Source organism: Brassica rapa, chromosome A01 (genome assembly GCF_000309985.2).
Source record: "Brassica rapa cultivar Chiifu-401-42 chromosome A01, CAAS_Brap_v3.01, whole genome shotgun sequence".
Lineage (NCBI taxonomy): Eukaryota > Viridiplantae > Streptophyta > Magnoliopsida > Brassicales > Brassicaceae > Brassica > Brassica rapa.
In genome coordinates, this window is record NC_024795.2 from 2,646,973 (window position 1) to 2,668,730 (window position 21,758).

General features: G+C 35.0%; 5 protein-coding genes and 2 long non-coding RNA genes across 7 annotated transcripts; 4 read left to right on the forward strand and 3 right to left on the reverse strand.

The window, feature by feature from the left end:
* Nucleotides 1–2,018: 2,018 nt before the first annotated feature.
* On the forward strand, nucleotides 2,019–4,358 carry LOC117128192. The gene is made up of 2 exons (XR_004451417.1): nucleotides 2,019–3,844; nucleotides 3,917–4,358. It is a non-coding gene; the product is annotated as an uncharacterized LOC117128192 (long non-coding RNA).
* Nucleotides 4,359–5,135: 777 nt separating this feature from the next.
* Nucleotides 5,136–9,101, reverse strand: LOC103850743. Its single transcript, XR_004451420.1, has 2 exons — nucleotides 5,670–9,101; nucleotides 5,136–5,601 (listed from the first exon to the last, which is right to left on the reverse strand). It is a non-coding gene; the product is annotated as an uncharacterized LOC103850743 (long non-coding RNA).
* Nucleotides 9,102–10,073: 972 nt separating this feature from the next.
* LOC103850752 (troponin T, slow skeletal muscle) lies at nucleotides 10,074–12,081 on the forward strand. Its single transcript, XM_009127537.3, has 3 exons — nucleotides 10,074–10,657; nucleotides 11,162–11,408; nucleotides 11,521–12,081. The coding sequence occupies exons 1-3, from the start codon at nucleotides 10,355–10,357 to the stop codon at nucleotides 11,895–11,897; spliced, it is 927 nt and encodes a 308-aa protein (XP_009125785.1). The 5' UTR covers nucleotides 10,074–10,354; the 3' UTR covers nucleotides 11,898–12,081.
* A 404-nt stretch (nucleotides 12,082–12,485) lies between these two features.
* Nucleotides 12,486–14,102, forward strand: LOC103850755 (uncharacterized protein At2g39795, mitochondrial). Its single transcript, XM_009127544.3, has 3 exons — nucleotides 12,486–12,733; nucleotides 12,813–13,135; nucleotides 13,669–14,102. Exons 1-3 carry the CDS (start codon nucleotides 12,557–12,559, stop codon nucleotides 13,850–13,852), a joined length of 684 nt encoding a protein of 227 aa, XP_009125792.1. The 5' UTR covers nucleotides 12,486–12,556; the 3' UTR covers nucleotides 13,853–14,102.
* Nucleotides 14,103–14,232: 130 nt separating this feature from the next.
* LOC103850765 (E3 ubiquitin-protein ligase At1g63170) lies at nucleotides 14,233–16,102 on the reverse strand. The gene is given in 5 exon segments (XM_033279656.1): nucleotides 14,233–14,804; nucleotides 14,893–15,184; nucleotides 15,260–15,385; nucleotides 15,462–16,021; nucleotides 16,024–16,102. Coding segments are annotated over 5 exon segments (1,311 nt in total). The 5' UTR covers nucleotides 16,075–16,102; the 3' UTR covers nucleotides 14,233–14,522.
* Nucleotides 16,103–17,020: 918 nt separating this feature from the next.
* On the reverse strand, nucleotides 17,021–18,336 carry LOC103850777 (photosynthetic NDH subunit of subcomplex B 3, chloroplastic). Its single transcript, XM_009127565.3, has 6 exons — nucleotides 18,069–18,336; nucleotides 17,872–17,985; nucleotides 17,741–17,794; nucleotides 17,524–17,586; nucleotides 17,340–17,402; nucleotides 17,021–17,261 (listed from the first exon to the last, which is right to left on the reverse strand). Exons 1-6 carry the CDS (start codon nucleotides 18,252–18,254, stop codon nucleotides 17,226–17,228), a joined length of 516 nt encoding a protein of 171 aa, XP_009125813.1. The 5' UTR covers nucleotides 18,255–18,336; the 3' UTR covers nucleotides 17,021–17,225.
* A 935-nt stretch (nucleotides 18,337–19,271) lies between these two features.
* LOC103850786 (protein TIFY 8) lies at nucleotides 19,272–21,639 on the forward strand. Its single transcript, XM_009127576.3, has 6 exons — nucleotides 19,272–19,791; nucleotides 20,321–20,484; nucleotides 20,549–20,781; nucleotides 20,846–20,942; nucleotides 21,010–21,241; nucleotides 21,390–21,639. Exons 1-6 carry the CDS (start codon nucleotides 19,581–19,583, stop codon nucleotides 21,485–21,487), a joined length of 1,035 nt encoding a protein of 344 aa, XP_009125824.1. The 5' UTR covers nucleotides 19,272–19,580; the 3' UTR covers nucleotides 21,488–21,639.
* Nucleotides 21,640–21,758: the final 119 nt, after the last annotated feature.

Below are 21,758 nucleotides of genomic sequence, written 5' to 3' on the forward strand. Positions count from 1 at the left end.
AACCATTTTTTGCTCGAGTACTATGAAGTTTTTCTTGATGTGTGAGGTTGATGTTGATAGAATATGAGTTTTATAGAGACTTTCTTGATGTCAAAACTATATTTTTTTTTTGTTTAATGTGGTATTTTCATTTTTACATAATTTACTACCATTTTAAGATAGATGGTCCATTTTATTTAATGTACTCTTTCCATTTTTTGAAACTGTGCATTTACTTATTATTGTATATATAATTCATATATTTATATATTTATAATATTTACTTATTATTTATTTTTCTATATATTTGTATTTCTATTTCTTATACTTTTATATTTTGTTAATATCTATATTTTATATTTTAAGATATATGTTTAAATTTTAATGTATTTTCCATTTTAATGTTAAAACGGCAATGTTTAATAAAGAACTGGACAAATAGTCAAATAGTTATATTTATTTTTTTTCTTTTTTTTATAAAATGGTAATGTTACATTATGGAGATAAACCGTTTTTTTTTAGTGAAAAATGGTAATCTTACATATGTTTAATGTAGTTTTTCCATTTTTTTATGTTGTATGTTTACATATTATTGTTATTTTTAAATGTAAAATGGTAATCTTACATATGTTTAATGTAGTATTTCTATTTTTTATGTTGTATGTTTACATATTATTTATTATTTTCGAAATTATATATAATGTTTTTTTTACAAAATAGTAATGTTACATTATGGAGATAAGCTGTCTTTTTTTAGTGAAAAATGGTAATCTTACATATGTTTAATGTTGTTTTTTCCATTTTTTATGTTGCATGTTTATATATTATTTTTTAAAATAAAATGGTAAAATAGTAATCTTACATATGTTTAATGTATCGTTTTCCATGTTTATGTTGTATGTTTACATAGATTTATATTTTCGACTTATATATCATGTTTTTGACTTTTTTTATAAAACGGTAATGTTACATTATGGAGATAAGCCGTCTTTTTTCCAAGTGAAAAATGGTAATCTTACATATGTTTAATGTAGTTTTTTAATTTTTTATGCTGTATGTTTAAATATTATTTATAATTTTCGAAATTAGTAATATTAAAATGTAAAAACTATATTTTATGCCACGTGTCATCTTTCGGAAGAAGTTTTTTTTTACTTATGTGGACGCTATATGGAAGCCTCAAGGTTAATATAGCAAATTACATGAGTTTATGAGTGTATCTACGCCAATTACTCTATATTTAATGTAGTATTTCTATTTTTTATGTTATGTTTTACATATTATTTATTGTTTTCGAAATTATATATAATGTTTTTTTTACAAAATAGTAATGTTACATTATGGAGATAAGCCGTCTTTTTTTAGTGAAAAATGGTAATCTTACATATGTTAATAGTGTTTTTTTTCCATTTTTTATGTTGTATGTTTACATATTATTGTTTTTAAATAAAAATGTTACAATAGTAATCTTACATAGTTTAATGTAGTATTTCCATTTTTATGTTGTATGTTTACATATATTTATTATTTTTCGAAATTATATATCCTGTTTTTTGACTTTTTTTATAAAACTTAATGTTACATTCTGGCGATTAAAGCCGTCTTTTTTTCAGTGAAAAATGGTAATCTTACATATGTTTAATTCGTTTTTTTCATTTTTATGCTATATGTTTAACTAGTATTTATAATTTTCGAAAATTAGTAATATTAAAATGTAAAACTATATTTTATGCCACGTGTCATCTTTCGGAAGAAGTTTTTGTTGCTTATGTGGACGCTCTATGGAGCCTCAAGGTTATATAGCAAATTACATGAGTTTATGGGTGTATCTACGCCAATTACTCTATATTTAATGTAGTCTTTCTATTTTTTATGTTGTATGTTTACATATATTTATTCATTTTCGAATTTTATATCTGGTTTTTGTTTTTTTATAAACCGTAATATTACATTATGGAATTAAGCCGTCTTTTTTTTTAAGTGAAAAAATGGTAATTTTACATATGTTCAATGTAGTTTTTTCTATTTTTTGGTTGTATGTTTCATATTATTTATAATTTTTGAAAATAGTAGTATTTAACCTGTAAAACTATAGTTTCATGCCACGTGTCATCTTTCGGGAGAATTTTTTTTCGCTGATGTGGACGCTCTATGGAGCCTTAAAAGATCCCTTTTATTAGTAAGGATGAGAGAGAGAGGTTAGATGTAGTTCCAATTACAAGAGTGAAGAGGTAGAAAAAGGCAAATGACGACGGAAATAACAAGCCTGAGGAATCAAAGACCAAAAATATCTTGTCGCCCTTCCGTGTTCTTCTTTCATGATTTTGTTGTTCTGTGGAAGATTGTTGCAGGTACGATTTCACGCAAAGGGAATCTCTTTCTTTTTTTGTATCCGCGTTTGTGTTATCAGTCTGTGAAATTTTGAAGAATTGGGGTTTGGTGGTTGGAGGGTGTTTCAGTTTCAGAGATGGGGGAAGTTTAAGACTTGAGGCTTGAACACAATCTCTGGGAAGTAAAATCGTTTCAATCGTTTCTTTCATTTCTGGGTTCTCGTATCCTGATTTGGATTTTCCGTCTGGTTGATTTTGTGGGGTTGATGCTTTCATGCTAGTTAATTATGTGATATATATCTTCTGTGCTTAGGCTTATGGTCAGGGGGCTTATTTGTTATTGTTTTCAGGAAACGTTCTTTCTTGTTAATTCAAGTTCTAAATCCGAACTATTCTCACTTCTGGCAAGGTCTTACGTTGTTTACTTGTTTGCAAGACAGTATGAGTTCGTTCAATAAGAATCCAGTACAGATAATGGGCTGCATTTTGCTTTTGTTACCGTGATGATATGGTAAATGACGAGCTGCTAACCACAATGTCTCGTTTAGTCAGGAGCACTTTATGGAAGCTCGACAGAACAATACCTGTTTCCATACTCATGACTAAAATTTTGCAGATAAGTGTTTCCCGTGACGTTTAAAACCACAACCAGGAGCGTCCAATGACTTCTTCAAAACTCAATGACCCTACAGTGAAGAACAACATCTGGAAGGAAAAGACGAGGTTGATACTCAAGAAACTCAAAGTGAAAGCTATGACAATGCTTTTGACCTCTCCTTTCCTGATAATGATTGTCAGAGAATGATAGGCTAGCTTTAATGGTTGCTCAGGAACTCATTGCTAACTTACAGTTGGAATTCGGTCATCGCATACTTGCCTGGACATAAGCCTTTCTAAGCAGCTAGACTTAGCTCAACCTCTTGTTCGGTGCCGGTCTCTGGTTACAGCTGCTGAGCACCACTTGGTCTTTGGTACAGAATTTTCCCATGTCCTAGATGCGGCAATTTCCATGCGCTTTGAGATGCACTCAGTTAAATGTGACAAACCTTACTTTACTGCAAAGTGCCACTGCTGTGGATTCAATATGCCAAGCTTCCTGATGTGCCAACCTTTACAATAAAGAAGACTATTCACGGGTGTCATACATTGGTATCTTGCACCTTGGTCACTATCAAGCTCCAGTGGAATAGGTTGCTGAGGCTGTGAGAGAAAGGCTGAAACAAAATCCATATTGCAAACCTAAGGAGATAGTGGAGAAAATTCACCAAGATCATGGAATTACACTATCATACAAGCAAGCATGGACGCGAGGGGAGGATGTATAATGGATGCTGTTGGCGGGTCATTCGAAAAATATGCTTTCTTCTTTCTTTCTTTTTTGAATAAATGTTAAATGTTATTCAAAGCAAAACCTTTTTACATCAAGTGCTTCTATTTTTGGTGTAGTATTTAACTTCTAGAAAATCCTATAAGGCAAAAAATCTTTATGGTTCTGACTCTCTAGTCCCAAACCATGTGCTCAAGCTTTCTTCAAGGTATTTGTGGCCCTTTCTTTTAACCATGAGGAGCTTTAATCGAATTGTCTTGTCCACTATTTTCACCAACAGACTTGCAGGCTTTGTTTGCTCTCCATGCCTACGCCCATTTCTTTCTCTCCATAAAGCATGGACCGTGGCTTGGAATGCATATCGAAGTAGGAATTGCTCTGTTGATGGCAGTCTATTATTTGATACCATCGTCACAATGTCGTTCCAGTCCGTGGTGAAAGCCCTTTGCAGGATACCTCCCACTAGCACCTGTCATATCTGTTTGGAATAATTGCAGTTGAAGAAGAGGTGACTGCAAGTTTCATCAGCTTCATTACAGAGTACACATGTTGGATCAAAATATGCTTTCTTCCTAGATATTGTGATGGAATTAGAAGAATTCAACCCTTACCATGGATTCCTGGTTGATGGGAGCTTTCAACAGTTATTTATATATTTCCATGTATAAATCTGTGGATATCTGAATTGCAACAATTATTTTTATATTTCCTTTGGCCTTTGCTATTATTGGTGAGCAGTTCAACAATTCTGTTCTTGTGCACCTTTGTTGGGAAGCAGCAAAATGTCCCACCCACTTGAAATTTGATGTATGAGATCTTCCAGCAGCTGCCTCGTTGATTTGTGGCATATCCCTTCCTTCTTTGCGGATCACATACTGCTTTGAAGGAACAAGGATTGGCCATCTGACTGAAAATGTTACCGAGTCACTTAATAATTGTTGGATTCAAGATGCCTCGGGTCTTCCTATAATCAAAATGATGATGTTCAAGCCAAGGCCGAGCCTGGATACAAGTCCATCAAGCATTTGTTTGAGGGCTGATTAGTAAAAAATATATTTTGGGGTTAATTTTTTACATGTTTAGGTAGCACAGTTGGTGGAGTCAGCTGTTATTTGAGTCGAACTGTTAAGCGCCTGGGTTTGAAACCCAACTAATGCTCATTATTATTTTAAGTTTTTTTTTACGCTAAATTACATGGGCCAATTTTTTTTCCTCGCTTCTAGTGTTGCAAATGTCAGGCACGGCCCTGTACCGTAGTTCAAGCATGCAGTGGTCTGGTATGCTGGTTCCATCCGCTCGGAGAGGAGTCCTTGAGGCTATAGGACAATCTCGTGTGTACCAGGTTCAGATAGAAGCTGTAATCCAGCATGTTGTCGAGATTGGATCATTGATGATTGTAATATAATAGCCCAAGTGAGGAGAACGTAATGAATAGAAATTAGACTCTGTTGGTAATCAATCTGACATGCTATTATCGTGGATTAGTTAGACCTCAGATATATCTATAAATTCCGATTTTCTTCTTCGTCTTCTATGTCTCATGTTATATATTTGTTACATAAGAAAAATAAAAATGCAAATCAAACTATCAAAAGGATAATAAATACCATGAACTGATTCTGATGTGTAGTCCAGTGCTAACATGCATTATTTTATTCAGACTTAGGAATTGCTAACTGAAGAAACGTAAAAGGAGGAAGACGAAGGTGTAGAAGAGAAGACCCCTGGTGATTAATCCGTAAAGGTGGTCGGTATGAATAGGGACACGCATGACTGCTACATTTGGCCGACAAATATACTTGTTTACTACTTGTGCAGTTTCTTTTGTTACAAAGAAGGATCTAGTTGTTGTTGTTGACAACATCAACATGTCTCTTTCCAAGATCAATTTTTCGCATGCGTCGAGCGACTCAGTCATGTAAACCACTCCAATTGCATCACACACTCTGATTTCCACAGAGTCAGCTGATGAAGCAATTACAAAGATTATAAAAAAATTGATTAATAAACTCAAAGAAATAAAAATTTATTACCCGTATTAGATTCGACAGTGTTGAATTTGCGGGTGAAATCAGGACCTGTCAAAATAATTCCATCTGAACTGCCGAAAAACTGTAATGGTGGGAGAAACGGTGAAAAAACTATCATCATCAGCAGTATGAGCATCACGTACTCCTTCGTCATCGTCAAATCCAAATATGATATTAGCCCTAGAATCGAAACAGCACCTGATAATAAGGGTAGAGAAAAGTCTACCGTGAAATAAGGGTAGAATTTAGTTAAGATTACGAAAAGAGAGAGAGAGGGTCTCAACAGGTGTTTTTAAAACCGGACGGAAGCCGAACCGGATAATTTTTAGATCACAATTTAATATGGTTCGACCGGATCAAATCTGGTTCAATAATCTGGATTAATATATTTCTAATGTATAAATTTAAAATTAATGTTAGTTAATATGATACATAATTAAAATATAAATGAATTTAAAACATAAACATTGTAAATAAAAACTAGTTTTATGTTTATATGGATTAATTTTTTAAAGATTTTTGATAGTTTTAAATGGTTTTAATCAGTAATAACTCTGAAATCCAATCTGGTTACGTAACGGTTCATGGTCGAACCAATTATTAGACCAAATCCGGCTATGTATCCGGTTCATGGTTGAACCAACCATCGAGTCGGTCCGGTTTTAAAAACACTAGTCTCAACTATAATACTTGAACCCAAACTATTAAAACTGGCCCATTATCTAATTCTGGTTTCATTCGGTTACGGCTGGGTTTTGGATCTTTCGAGACTAAAATAATTACACAGATTATTTGTAAATTTTAGTTTGGTTTCGGTTAAAATAAGGATATCCATTTAATATTTTTTTGAGAAAGATATCCATTTATTTTTTATTAAAAATTAAAACTATAAAATAATATATCTTTAAACCCTTAAAACTATTTTTTAATAAAAATTTAGATATTTTAAAACTATAAAATAATATATCTAATTTATTAAATTAGAATTATTTTCAGAGGTCATATGTTATATAATTATATTTAAATTTTGGACTACCAAACATTAATTCATTTAAATCATAATATATTTTAAAATCTAATCAATATGTGTCTAACATATAGTTATCTACTATGGGTACGTTATAAATCATAAACCAAATAATGAACCAACCATTTAGTTATAGACAATGTTCTAGTTATATGGCTAAATTTTCATGGAAATCAAATTGGTCATGGATTTTTCATTCGAGTTTAAATCAAATACTAGTAAAACACACAAAATTGGACTCAACTTTCTCTATAATAATGTGTTAACCAAGTGGTTTTGGCATAGTGGTAAAGGGGCTCCAGCTGGAGCTCCGCTATGGGTTCGATTCCTCTTGGCCACCCATGGACGTCTTAAGTGGCAAGAAAACCCGAATTTCTATGGGCTTCGTAGTGATTAGTCATTGGACCTAGAAAGCCTTTAAGATCACACTACGGTTATCAAAAAAAAAAATTTGACTAAATCAGACTATATCTTATACTTAATGTGTAATTAGCTATTGATGTAAATGTTTTCCATAGCCACAATTATACTTACATCCCTAAATCTACACCAATTTAGATTTGTACTTTTCTAAAGCTCATAGCTCTTTTATTTAAATTCAATTCGGCTCTTTATTATTATTTTAAAGACTTTTAAAATTTTAAAATCTAGAGCCAAAGCAAAAAAAAAAAATCACATCAATATTTCTACAGCCAAAAAATAAAATCACAACTCATACCAATAGGCCTAACGTAGTTAATTTTAATAGCAAAAAATCCTAACACCTAGCCTAATATATATGGTAAGATTTTATATTTGCGATTGTTAATGTTTAAATTTGTAAACAGTTTTTATGGTAAGATTCTAAATACTCAAAAGAAATATTCAATAGGTATGGAAGTCTTACATAATAACAAACGCCACCTCTGCTTCTCAAAAATCAAAAAGGAGTATTCAATATAAATTAAGCAATTCTCTTTCAACAAATTACACAAAAAAATACACACAATAAGAAACATTCGTTGATGACTATTAGTTTTATGCACCGTAGTTTAGTTTATACCTTTATATATTAGTCGTATTCCTTGTGATATTTTATGTGATTTTGTTATTGTGTAATTTTTTTTTGAGGTTTTGTTCATAACAAATTTCAATTTTATATCATGTTTTCAGTGGCTGTAGAGATAACCACAGGTTAATAGTTTAGATAATTTTAATATATGATTAAATTTTTATTCGCGTTTCAAACCACTGAATATTTTACGATGAAAAACTCCATTAACAACATTATATGTTTTGTTAATTTATAATAATTTTGTCTATCTATAATATTTTTTATTTACATTAGTGCTTCTAAACCCGATCCGGATCCACGGTCGAAGCTATTTTAAATCAGTAATCCCATGTAATCTGATAGGGTTTTAAAAAATACAAGAAAATATCATATTTATAATATAGTAAAGTTTTCTTTATTTTATCATTTTGTTCTTTATTTTTTATCATTTCACATAAAAAATATTGAAAACATATTTAAACAATATTTTATAATAACTTAGTACGACATATAATAAAAATCAAACTGACTTTAAATTTTTAAATATTGTAAATATCTAATGCACCCATTTAAATTGACTTTACGTTTTAAATTTTTTTTAATTTAAATCAAATTGAATTACATACCAGACACCCATCAATTAAACTGGCTAGCCTCGAGATTTAGAAGTTAATTTGTTGCAGGATTTATCGGGTTTAAATAATAAATATTTCTTAAAACCTAAACCGGATTACATATGGGATTTTTGGTTTACTGGTTCAATCATAGATCCAGATCGGGTTTAAAATAGTGATTTAAATGCAGAAATATTTCAAATATACAAAATTCTTATAAATTAACCAAATATTTTTAACGGAAATTTTCATCATACAATATCTAGCACTTTTAAAGCACGGATCAAAATCTTATATAACTTATATTAGTGTCCTCAGTTCTATAATGATTAAAGACTGATAACAGAAAAATGAAATTTTAAACCTTTTGTATCTAGATTATATGATTTTTAATAATAATTTATCTTTTATATAAATACAGAAGTCACAACACTGATTCATGTGTGATTGTTTTTTTTTAAATGTACCTAGTGGACCTATTTCTAGAAATTTATGTTTTACATTTAATTTCTAATATTATCATTTAAGTTTTGGACATACCATAAATTTTTATTGGGCTATCAATAATTGAATTTAAACAATAGATGATCCATTGGATTTATAGATACTTAGATAGTATAAATTAAATAGATATAATTTAATGTTGTAATTTTATACTTCCATATGTTAAATATTTAAGTATTTGTCGATGTTAACTTTCAAAATTATAAAGATTTTTTTTAAACAAAAATTATATTATCTAACAATGATTAATCTTTACTACCTTAAACCAATGAAAACAAATTTTAAACTATATAGTTTATTTTAAAAAATAAACAAAAAATAAATGTTTAATTATTTACTCGATAATATAAATATATGAAGCGAAAAGTTTAATTTTTTAAAAACTTTCTAAATTTGTGAAATGTTACAATATCTTTAAATATGACAATAAAACAATATTTTACTAATCTTTATATATATAGTTATGATTTTAATAATGAAATAATAATCCAAAAATATATATATATATATATAAGAAGATACAAATACATGTGAAAGTTTAAAATAATATATTCAATGAAAAATATACCGTAAACTTATTATGTTTTAAAACATATATATATATATTATAATATATACCAATTTAGAATCGAAAACAAAATATTTATATAAAAAAATGAAACTAGTTTATTTTAAATGCTAAAACAAAAAAAAATAGAAACACTAGATATCAGATATATTAACAAACAAATAATATTTTATTAATTATTTTTTGAAATGTAAATATACAAAATAAGAAATGTAAAAAATGTTTAAAAAAATATAAAATAAAAAATATTTTTGTACAGATTTTTAAGTTCAATATATAAACTATTATTTATCTTTATAGTGTGTATTACAACCAAAAAGTTATAAAATAGGTTATTTGAAATGAATTCATGCATAAAATTTGAATTCGTTTTAGTTTTGCAGAAATTGGTTGAGTGTATTACAAACAATTTTTTTTTTAAAAAATAAAGTATCTTAACGATTCAATACCTTATATACAGTATACATAACATATGAATAGAGAGGTGAAAAAACATTTGTCACGGTTAGTTTTGTTTACTTTGGTGAGAGATGAGCTCGGATCACCACACAATTTGTGTTAATAAAACCAAAATAAAAAGGGTTCAGTTCCAATCTCCGGTTCGATTTTTCTAATCTAATTTTCCGGTATAGATCCCCACCCATAAAGAGATAACATTCCAAATAACATAGAAGATCTCTCCATCCCTCGTCGTGTAGCTCCCCCCACAGTAGCCCTAATCTGGACGATTGCTACACACCGAAAGGAAACTCTATTTATCTCCCATTCGATTCCAACTTCGCTTCCCCCAACCTTCTCTTCATTTCTCCCTTTCTGATCCGTAACCCTAATTATCCACAATCGCCGCTACTCAGATCTTTCAGCTGCAATCGGGCAATTCCGTATCTGGGTTTTACTAAAAATCAAACCTTTAGAGCTCTTGTAATCCGAATCGAAGAGAAGATGGTGGGTGGTGGAAACAGGAGAGACGAAGGATCGATGCCGATTCAGAACACCAACTTGTTCGCGGCTTTGGATACTCGGAGGAAGAAGAAGAAGTCCGACAAGAGCAAAGGACGTCAAGATCCGGTGAAGGAGCCTGAGCCGCAGGTCTTCTGGGCGCCTACGCCTCTGAAAGCTAAGGCTTGGGCGGATATCGACAGCGACGATGAAGATGATGACTATTTCGCTACCACTGCTCCGCCCAAGGCCTTGTGGAGTACCTCCGAAGCGTCCCGTTCGGATGCTAAAGAGGTTCACGTTGAGGTTAGAAAGTCAATTTCTTGCTGATGTGTGTCGTGTGGTGTGTTTAGTTGACGAATGGCTTGAAACCACTTTGAGCGTTCAATGGCCTTTATAATTGACGAATGGGTGATGAAAAGTTTGCATTTTTATGTTCTGTTGTCGTTGCTTTGATGCTTTGTTGGCAGATTTTGAAAAGTCAATTTCTTTCATATGCTGAGGTGTGTCGTGTGTTGAAACTTGTTTTGAGAAGCTTTAGAATTCACATGATTTTAGTGCTACGGCTTGGAACTACTCTCGTTGAGGACTTGAGCATTCAATGGTTTTGGCTTTTAGTTTGATGTGGATTTACCTCATAGCCTTTGTACTTGACTGATGAATGATTAAAAGTTTGCATTTTTATGTTCTGTGGCTATTGTTTTAAACCTTTGTTGTTATAAAATTTTAGTGATATGTTTGCGCCCTGGTTGTGTGCCTGTATGTTCATTGGGTTTCTGATAGAGATGCGTTTGCTTTTTAATGTGGCAGGAAAGTGAAAGTGAAGAGGACATTCTTGACGAAGGTGATGATGATGATTTGGAGGAAGAGAATGAGACGCAAGTTCATCCAGAAGCAGAGCCTGAGGTGAAGAAGGCTCCTGAAGCTCCTGCACCACCCAAGGAACCAGAGAGGCAGCTTTCCAAGAAAGAGCTGAAACAGAAGGAACAAGCTGAGTTTGATGCTTTGTTAGCAGATTTTGGAGTTGCACCCATCAATGGTCAAGAAAACTCTCAAGGTATATCTATCACACAGTTCTGCTCTACACTGGCTTATTGTTATTATTATATGCTGAGATAATCATTGGCTAATACTGATAAAAGTTTCTTCCTTATGCAAATACTTAACAGATAAGCAAGAGAAGAAGGACGCCAACGGAGAGGGAGAGAAGAAAGAGAATGCAGCCGGGGAATCAAAGGCCTCGAAGAAGAAGAAAAAGAAGAATAAACAGAAGGAGGTAAAAGAATCTCAGGATGAAGTGAAGAGCAACCCAGATGCTGCTGCAGGTGAGTCCGGTGAGCAGAAGGAGGAGGAGGAGGCGTCTTCTTCCATGGATATCAAAGAACGGCTAAAGAAGATTGCATCAATGAAGAAGAAGAAATCAAGCAAAGAGACGGATGCTGGTGCAAAAGTTGCGGCACAAGAAGCAGCAGCGAGGAAGGCAAAGCTGGCTGCGGAAAAGAAGAAGAAAGAGAAGAATCACTACAATCAGCAGCCAGTGAGGTGAAACCAATCACCCACTATCTCACCCGTTTTGATATATGAACATGTGTTTCTTCCCTCTTTTTGCAGGGTCAGTACTTTTAGAGATATGACTTTTGATCTTTTGATTTATGTTGAATACAATGTGGGAACATAGACAAGATAAAAGCTTTTCTCTTTGAATTTGGTTTACCCTTTCTTTCTATCTATTCTTCATGTTCATCTTCGTGCTTAGAAACACCCACTATAATTCAGATTTTTGAACAAAACTTTTCAAAACCGATTATAATAAACCAATTTATAACCAAATCGAGTTAAACCAGATCAAACCAAACGAAATGATTTATATCAGTAATTTAGATCAGTTAAATTGATTTAAACCGATTCAATAAAATGGTTTAAATCAATTTGAAGCGAATAAATCGAATTTCGGTTTGTAGAGATTTTTAGAACCATGAACAAATCTTTTAAAAACCAAACTATAACCAAATCAAATTAAACCGAGTCAAACAAAAAAAAGAAGATCTAAATCTGGCTGAGCTCAGTTAGAATTTAATCAAAACCAAACCGAACCAGACATTGAACCGAAATGCCTTTCTTGCGTATATATAAATCGAAGGTTCTTGTTTACTCGGCGAAGAAAGAAGGCAACTCGCCGCTGTATTTGAGACGGAGAAGTTAAAAATGTTGAGAAGAGTGATCGGTAACATCGCCGTCCGGCGTCACTTTCAACGAGCTCTATCCAGCAAATCCGGTGGAGGAAGTGGAAAGCCAAGCGACGTTTCAGCTGCGGTGGACTCTATGCTGCTCCGTTCCCTAAAGGAACATTACCTAGAAGTCTCCAAGATGACTCCTCCTCCGGTTCGCTCCTCATCTAAAGATTAAACCTTTTCGTTAAACCCTCTCACTCTTAGGGTTTTTGATTTATTTATTTTTGCAGAAAGTGACACCTCCTTCACCGTTCGAGATTGTGAAAGGCTCCCTTGAAGGAACTGGCGCTGTTCTGAGGAAATCTATTGGGAACGAAGAGATTAATCTCTTTGTGATGAGGTTGGCTCACGGAGGTGATGATGAAGATGAAGATGGGATTAACCAGCTGTTCCTCCACGTGGCTGTGTCGAAGCCAAATCAGGCTGAGTCTCTGCATTTCCTTTGCGGGCTTTACCCGGATGCGTTGGGGATTCACTCTGTTTCCATGAGGCCGAAGCTCGAGGATTTGGAGTTGTCTGATGATCCTGCTCGTTACACTGGCCCTTCTTTCGAGTAACTTCTCTTCAAACTTCTCTTGTAACAACGTTGTTCATTAGAATTGATTTAAAAGTTTGTAGTTATTCAGTTTATGAATATAGAGATATGGACTAGTAGTAGACTAAAGAAGAATCTGTGTTTGGGAACTTTTAAGATTGTCAGTACTAAGCAAGCTTATGTGATTCATTTCTGTTTTAAGCTGTCTTGTCTTCAGAATTTTTCAAAGTAATAATCGGTGGCTGTGAACAGGCTAACTATGTTAACATTGGTAGTTTGTTCATTTTCTGGTTGTTTGACGTTGAGAAATATGAACTAAGAATGGGTGGTAGACGTGTTCTAGAGTAAGCACAAGTAAATGTATCTGTTCAGTTTGTTGTATCTTGAATCTTCTCAAGGATTACTGTTTTGCCTGTTCTTTCTCAGTTTTAAAACAAGGATCTGTGTCTGCTTTTGAGCATTGTCTTTTATAAAACACGGAGCTCACAGTTGATAGCAAAGCTTTTTTTTTTTCTTACTGACAAATAAGTGTTGGTAAATTGTTTTGACAGGGAGCTGGATGAGAAGATGAGAGACGTATTCCATAGCTTCCTAGAGGAGCGAGGTGTGAACGAGAGTCTCTTCCCGTTTCTTCAAGCATGGCTTTATGTTAAGGATCATCGAAACTTGCTTCGATGGTTCAAATCAGTTGGCACGTATGTGCATGAAAGCCCTTCTTCGGAAAACAACGCCTAGGGAGCTCAATCAGAAGATCGTATCATTTCAGTCTTTTGGTAGAGGTTTATGCAGTATTTTCAGTCTTAAATGATACAGCTTCAGGGTCTGAGTCACTTTTGCTTCTTTTAAACCGTTCAAGAAAACATATGCATCAAGCTGTAATGTTGTTCAAGTTTAGAAAAGTTCATTTTTATTGACTCTGTGAGCTCTCTTTTAAAAGCAACGCTATGACCTTATTATACTTGTGATGAGTGGTCTTGTTACAGTTCTCCGGTTCCAGCACTTATTTAAAAAAACAAGTGACACTCTTATCCAGTATAAGAGCTTTTTATATAATTGATTTTGAGCTGTGAGTCTCTCTACATTGGGCAATAGGAATCGAAAGAACCTGTCTCTCGTCATATGAAGGTTCTGTTCGTAATAAATTCAGAGTAAAGTAAAAGAACAAAGTATTTGGAACACACTCAAACTCAATCACTGATACTTGAAATCTCCTATATGTTTAGAGGGTTTCAAACTACAATCGCAAAAAAAAAGCATTTACACCGTACGAGCTTCCCCGCCGGTTTCTTCCTTCGCCTTCTTCACAATGAGACTCTCTGACGAAACACATATTTTGTGTAGGAACAACAACGCATAAACGCCTTTCGTCTACCGTTTCGTCCAACATCGAGCAAATGTCAGACATCTAGACAACGCTGTTGGCCAACCCGTTATCAGCTCTATGTTCATTCCGCATTTGCTGTTGTTGCGGTTGTTGATTGGTCTCGTTTTCACCAGAAGAGAGCGAGTTTAAGACCCCCTGGCTCGTCAAATCAGAGTTCTTCTCCCCAACTTCACTCTTGCAAAGAGGGCAACTAGCATTAATCTTAAGCCATTTGTCAACGCACTCTTTGTGGAAGAAGTGTGAACAAGGAAGCTCTCTCAACTCTTCGTTATTTGCATACTTCGCTAAGCAAATGCAACACACCTGCAAACAATTGTAAACATTCAGATACTTGACTCCATCTGTGAGAGAGAGTAAATGTACAGTCAAAAGTGTAAGCAAAAAAACTCACAGCGTCCTCTCCTGAAATAGCACGTTCGTTCTCTGTTCCAGCCGCCACGACTCCACCTTCGCCAGTACTTGAACCATTCTCATCGCCGCCACTACTTCTGCTTTTCTTCAACTTAAACTTATGCGTGGGCAACGCATTTATCGACTCAGGTGTGGCGCCTCGGGGTTGAGTTAGATCTTCTCTGTACCCGAGAATCGAGATAATGCAAGGCAAGCAGCAACATATCGTTGTACAGAGGATGAAGGGCATCGCGTAGCCAATACAGCTAAAGGTAAGAAACACTAAACATAACCTACACGACATATAATGGACTGAGTGAGTCATTGACAAATGCAGCCAAGGGTTTGTGTGAAAATTTTGGACTAACCTGTACAAGTTAGGAGCCTCGGCTGCATATGAATGCCCTCCAAATATCCATACATTACCAACCACAAACCACACCGCAAAGAAGCAATCCAAAGCCATTTTGAAGTATTCCACAATAACTTTAAGCCTGAAAAAGCCAAAACCAAAGACTCAATTATAAAATGCAAAAAACGCTCATGTAAGAAACACTTAAAGACATGTACCTAGCAGCACTTATGAACGCATGGTATCTACTACGAGAAGGCGTGTTGCTACCCTGTCTACCATCTCCTTCAGCAGTCCTGGATATAGAGAACGCAAACGGCCCCGCTGCAACGTTAAGATTAGGACGATGCTGACCAGACTCCTGCTCAGACGCCTGATTAGAATGATAATATCTCCAGTACAAAAGCGGGAGCGTCGCAACGCATCCACACGCATAACCAACAATCCAAGCAAACAAGGGAGCTCGAGGATGCTCATGTTTAGACAAAGACAAAACCACAATAGCTGCAACGATCTGGCCGAGAGTGAGGAACAGCTCAATGGAGATCCAAAGACCAGAGTTCAAAGGACTCCTTCTCCTACGGTTGGTTCTAGGATTCGACCTCGTAGATGAGGAAGCCGAAGAAACTGTAGCCACTGGCTGAGAAACAGGTAATGGAGGAGGAGTGGAAGGTGATTCGTGTTGTAGAGGCTCCAAGACGTTGGAGATTCTATCGTGGGAAGAGGAAGCAGTGGATGGGATGTCAATGACGTGATCTGATGAACGTTCCATGAATGTATAGAAAAGGTTTGAGCTTTACGATGGTTTTGGCTCAGAAGAGAAACACCCATGTAGGGCTTTTGTGCACCATGGGAAGTTGAATTCGATGTCCTGCGAAAAACCCACAACACGAAATCGATTGAAATTGTAGAATTATCAAGATCGTGAAATAGCAAACCCTAGATGGGGAAGAATTGGGGGAAAAGTCGATAGATTTAGCAAAACCTAATTTTTCGCACCTGAAACTGATTATCACGAGAAATTAGGGAACAAAACGACTTTTTCCTCCTTAGAAAACCCAGAATCCAATTTAGGAAGAGGAAGAAGAAGAGTCAACTTTTTCAGCTTATAGAAATCCTTTCCTTGTTCTCGTCGTTGGTGATCGTAGTAGTGTTCTTTCTTCAATTCCCTTTTGCGATTTTTTTATTATTTATTTTGTGCTCACCGATCAACAAGGGGGGAGGGATATTAAAAATATATATTATAGATATTTCTGGATATTAAATTTTGGGAGCCAAACAGCAATCACACAAAACAAAACAAAAAATAATAATAAAAATTGAGGAGGAGAAGGATGATGATGATTCAGAGGGATATGATAGTGATGCCCTCTTTGGCCCCTTGCTTTTTGTTTTTTCTTTCTCAACAAGAAAATGTTTTAAAAGTGAGCTAAAACAAAAAAAGATTGCGTCCTGGCTGTTTTTTTTAGCGGTTATGAGGTTTCTTTTAGGTGATATGAATCATTCATCAGGCTTTGATGCTATTTGTTGTATTTTCTGAGCTGGAAAACTGGTTTCTCTTAATGCAACAACACCACCATCTATGTGTTTTTTATAGTGTTTATGTTTACAGTTTTGGCGTGCGTGAGAGAGAGATAGAGATACATAGTAGATGGTCTATATTTAATTTGGTCAAGATATTTATTGTGAGGGGGGACGTATCCATTAAGAATCTTCAATGTTGATGGAATGATGTATATCCTTCCTAATTTGGCATGATGTCAATCTTCTTGTTTCCTTAAGAAACCATTTGTTATATTTAATTTTCAAACGCGTAAAACCCACCGAGAGTTTATCTCATATGTATATGACTATTGCCATCTACAAGAAACAGTTTTTGGAGATATACAAACAGAAAACTAGTATGGGACGACATACATATGGCACTCTCTTCAATACGAACTGATAAACGAATTGAGAAACATTACACTTACAAGGGAAATTCACTTCTTCCATTGCGGAATCCGCTGAACCACAACCTAAAGAATAAACAAATGTGATACATCTCAATAAGAAACATCATCAAAAGCTTTCAAGTAGGTAGGTAGGTAGGGTACCTTTCCTGAGTTTTCTTTGTTCCCTACTATCGTTTGGCACGCGAGTCTCCAAGATTCAGGCTTCTGCACCAATAATACCAACAAACAAGGACTTAGGATCTTCAAAACATCACAGCTTCCTGAGTTAATCTTAATTTGCATATCTTATGATATGATATACACAGATGAGTGATAAAAACTAAACCTTTTTCAGATACTTGTTTTCTGTATCTGTTCTCTCGTTCAGAAGTTCTCTCCCATCAAGAATCTGCACACATGATCAAAAGACCAAATTGCTAATCAAAACAGACCAAACACAAAACTCAAATATGAAAACAGCTACCAATAACTCATTCATCTATAGTCAGAGATCAAATCATATATAATCCAGAAACAAAACAGATAAATGAAGTTGACTTTGCCTCAACAATGCAAGTTCCACAGCTTCCTCCACCTCCACAGTTCATCACTTTCCCCTAAACAAAAGAGACATTTCAAACACCTCATTTCGTAATCACATAACGGATGAGTAAAGAGAGTAGTTTAAACTCACGTAAGTAGCGTAAAGCTCGAGTTTATTATCTTGCATAATGCTTCTCAGAAGCTTCTCGCCGCTCACAGCTTTCGCTTTATCCCTCGGATACGTCCCGTCGCTCCCAGGCTTGGGCTGCAAATTACAAAAACCAATAAAGAGTTTTCAAACGAGAGAATCGGATCGTAACTTAACGAGAATATCGCACCGATAGTTACACCGAAGAACTCGAGCTCTATCTCAGGAGGAGGCGTCGTGGCAGAGATCCCCTGCTGAGATGCTTCTGAAGAAGAAGAGGAACAACAGGAGATAACGCGAGCTCTTCCGGTTGCGGAAACTTGTCGGTGCTGGTGAATTTTCACACCGGAGAAGGAGAATCCGAGGTTGAAACCGAGCGAAGCCATTTCTACCGGTTCGAGCAGGTTCCGATCTCCGGCGATTGATTTTTGGTATGAAGAAGATGGCCGAAACTATAAGAGATAAAGCGCGAAAGAAACATGTGGACTTGGTTATTCTAGAAGTTATGAGGCTTTTTTATATTTTATTAGCCCATTAACATCAGGCCCATTCAGCTTTTCTTTTGCAATTTTTACAATAATATTTATTTTAACCAATATTCTGAGTTTTGGATTAACTCATTCAGCTTTTAAAAATGTTAATTACAGTGACTTTAGCAGTTATCATAAACCTGTAATTTAAACCTCAAATGGTAGGAAAAATATAAAACATAGAATTATGTACCTTTGATGATGATTCATGTTAGAGGGAGACACCCTCTAATATTCTTATAAATTTTTATATGTTTTATTGGTTAATCTGGTTAGTTTTGGTTGAAATGCATTTAATTGTTTTACTGGATTGTCTATTATCAGCTCATGTTTTTTCAGATAACTGTAATTTACTGACAAAAAAACAACTGTAATTTGTTTTGAAAAACATTCAAAAATCATAAAAAAGTGTTTTATCACATTATCAGATTTCGCGTAACATTTGACCACAATCATGCACTAATATTGGATCTTGGTGAAGAAAAGATAGTAAACAGTAAACCAAAAAGTAAATTTGGAACTTGTGTGAATATAGTAAGTGGGAAACATGAAATCATATCTGTCAAAGACACATAGATGACCAATATCATTTACTTACTTGTCAATTTAATCAACATTCGCCATCATCTTATAGCTCGGATCTTTTCCGGTGAAAATTTCACATAGTTTCTAATAATACACACAAATTAAAATAATTATGCATAATTCATTAGTTGACAACCTTACTAACTGTCCCACGAAGGAACTAAACTTTCTGAAGGTGCGTATAGGTCAGTAGTGTGTTGGTTACATTAGATACACAAAACACTTTATTGATTAGACGGTTTTATAATACCTTAATAACAAAAAGAAGTCTGTAATGCAATGATTTTACCATCTTACTAACTACTTTTTGGGTGAATTTAATTATAGTATTTTATATGATTCGATTATTATATTATTTATGGGAATTAGAATCATGTAAGAGAAACACAATAAAGAGAGGTTCAAGGACATAAAGACAAAACCTTTCTCGCCTTTTTATTTTATGTAAAAACAGACAGACACTCTGATCTCTCTCTCTCTCTCTTTCTTTCTTCTTCCTCGTTGAGTGTGTCCATGAAATAAAACGGAGAGAACCAAACTGTAAATGGAGGAAGTGGTGGCGAAGTAGCTACAACACTGAAACACTTGTTGATTCAAATGATGAAGCGCAACAACAATGACGATGTTGATTCTCGTCTCCGGGTGAAAGAGCAACAAGATAAGCTCTTGTTCCATGACTTCCTTGGTTCCAAGACTCCAACTTTAGCTTCCACTTCCATGTTGCCACTGGACAAGGCAGATAAACCGGTGACAGCTTCCGCTTCCTCCGCCGGTGGACGCGGCGGTCTTTCCTCTACCTCCGATCTTGGTTCTTCTCTCTCTCTCTTGATGCTTTTTGATGAAGTGTGCTTCTACTGATGATTCTCTGTACGTTTAGGGTTTCTATCTACAGTATAGAAAGTTCAAGCCTTTTTTACATAGATTCGATTTGGAGTGTAGATGATCATGTTTGTTAGTTTCTAAAGGTGGAAACTTTTTGGTTATTTCATTATTGATTAGATCTCATAAGCAGAAAAATAATTGGAACATCTTTGGTTTGTGAAGTCTCCATTGTCTTGTTTCCTTTTAGTTTCAAACTTTATGAACATGGTTTTTGAGTAAGCATGTGGTTGATTAAGCTCTAGTAGTGAAGGACACAGTTTCTCTCTCTCTCTCTTCCTGTCTGTCCAACCATAATGTCACTGGTGGATTAGTTGGGACATTGGGAATGAATTTGAGTGATGAGTTTGGTGGGTCATACTCATTTGAGGTTGTGATGGTTTTTTTTTTGTAATGAATTGGTCTTCTTTATTTCCTCTCTCTCTCTTTCCTTGAGTTCTTACTGCAGTGTGATGTAGGTAGCGGTGTGGGGAGTCATCTTGATGGGATACAATTGTTTGGACAAAGAAGAGAAGCTTCTGGCTCTATAATGAGCAATCGATTTTCCGGAAACAAAAGGAGTAACTCTGATTCACACATCACAACTCAAGAGCAGCATCCAGAGGCTCTGCATTGGTCCAAGGTATGATAAAACTAGAAACCTACATGACTTACTTCGTAGAACTCAATTTCTGTGATCTGTCTAGTTGCTAAGAAGCGGACCTGGAAGCCATTCCGTGAATGTGGCAAACCAGTCTCCACGTGGAGGAGGTCAGATCAGTCATTTGCTTCATCAGCTGTCTTCAAGCAGGTTCAAGGACGACGCGGTGGCTCAGACAGCGGCAGATGAAGGCTCACGAACAGGGATGAAAGGTCCACGCATCATGAGTTCTTTTACAATGCCAAACCCGAGCAAAGTGGAATGTCTTACCCCTTCAAGGTGAGAGTTAGCTTGTCTCTAGTCCTTTGGTGCTTTGTCTTCATTTCATTGTTTGTATTTGCAGTACCGCGAATAGGAAATATTTGACATCGAGTACTAAGCAGATGACTATATTCTATGGTGGTCAAGCTCATGTCTTTGATGATGTTCACCCAAACAAAGTAATCCTCTATTAAGACTCTCATATTCAAATATTAAAACTTATCTGAACGTTATGTTTCCTTGCAGGCAGATGTGATAATGGCTTTGGCAGGATCAAGCGGAGGCTCATGGTCTACGGATTTGTCTCATAAACTGAAGACAAAGAACAACACAAGCGACGGTCCATACAAACAAGGACAAGTGTATGAAGGAGGAGGCAGCTCTAGAGAAACACCGTTTTTGTCCCCGGATATTCGAGCAAGGCCGGTTCATCAAGACACCACCTCCAGTCCCTGTCACAGGATCTTTACACAACCAGGTGACTTTCTTGATAAAGAAAAATTTAGCCACTGTCTTACAAATACACGGCGGAGTAGATAAAACAAGTCTGTATGTTGCATTGCCACTTTACAAAATGATCAGTTCAATCTTTCAGTCTTTTGGCTCAGGCGTTATTTGATTTGCAGGTAGAGAACATCAAGGACGTATCATCTCAAGGAGACGGGATACCAGAGATCCGGTTCGCATATCAGATCCTGAAAAGAAGCCACATGATTACGTCTGAATATGAGAGATGATGATGATGAATGTGGCATTTCTTCTAAGCTGTTATAAGTTCAGACTCTTAATAGCTGCTTACAATGTTCTAAGCCTCCTTCTAGGCTTGTATTCGAACATATCTTCCCTCAATGATTTAGAGTATAATAGTTTTCCATAGATTTTCATATACAAGCTGAGCATATTTTCATACAACATATCACAAAGGAATCATGTCTAAACCAAACAGGAAGTAACAAGAAATAACAAATCGAGGTACAATGACGCTCGTGCTAACG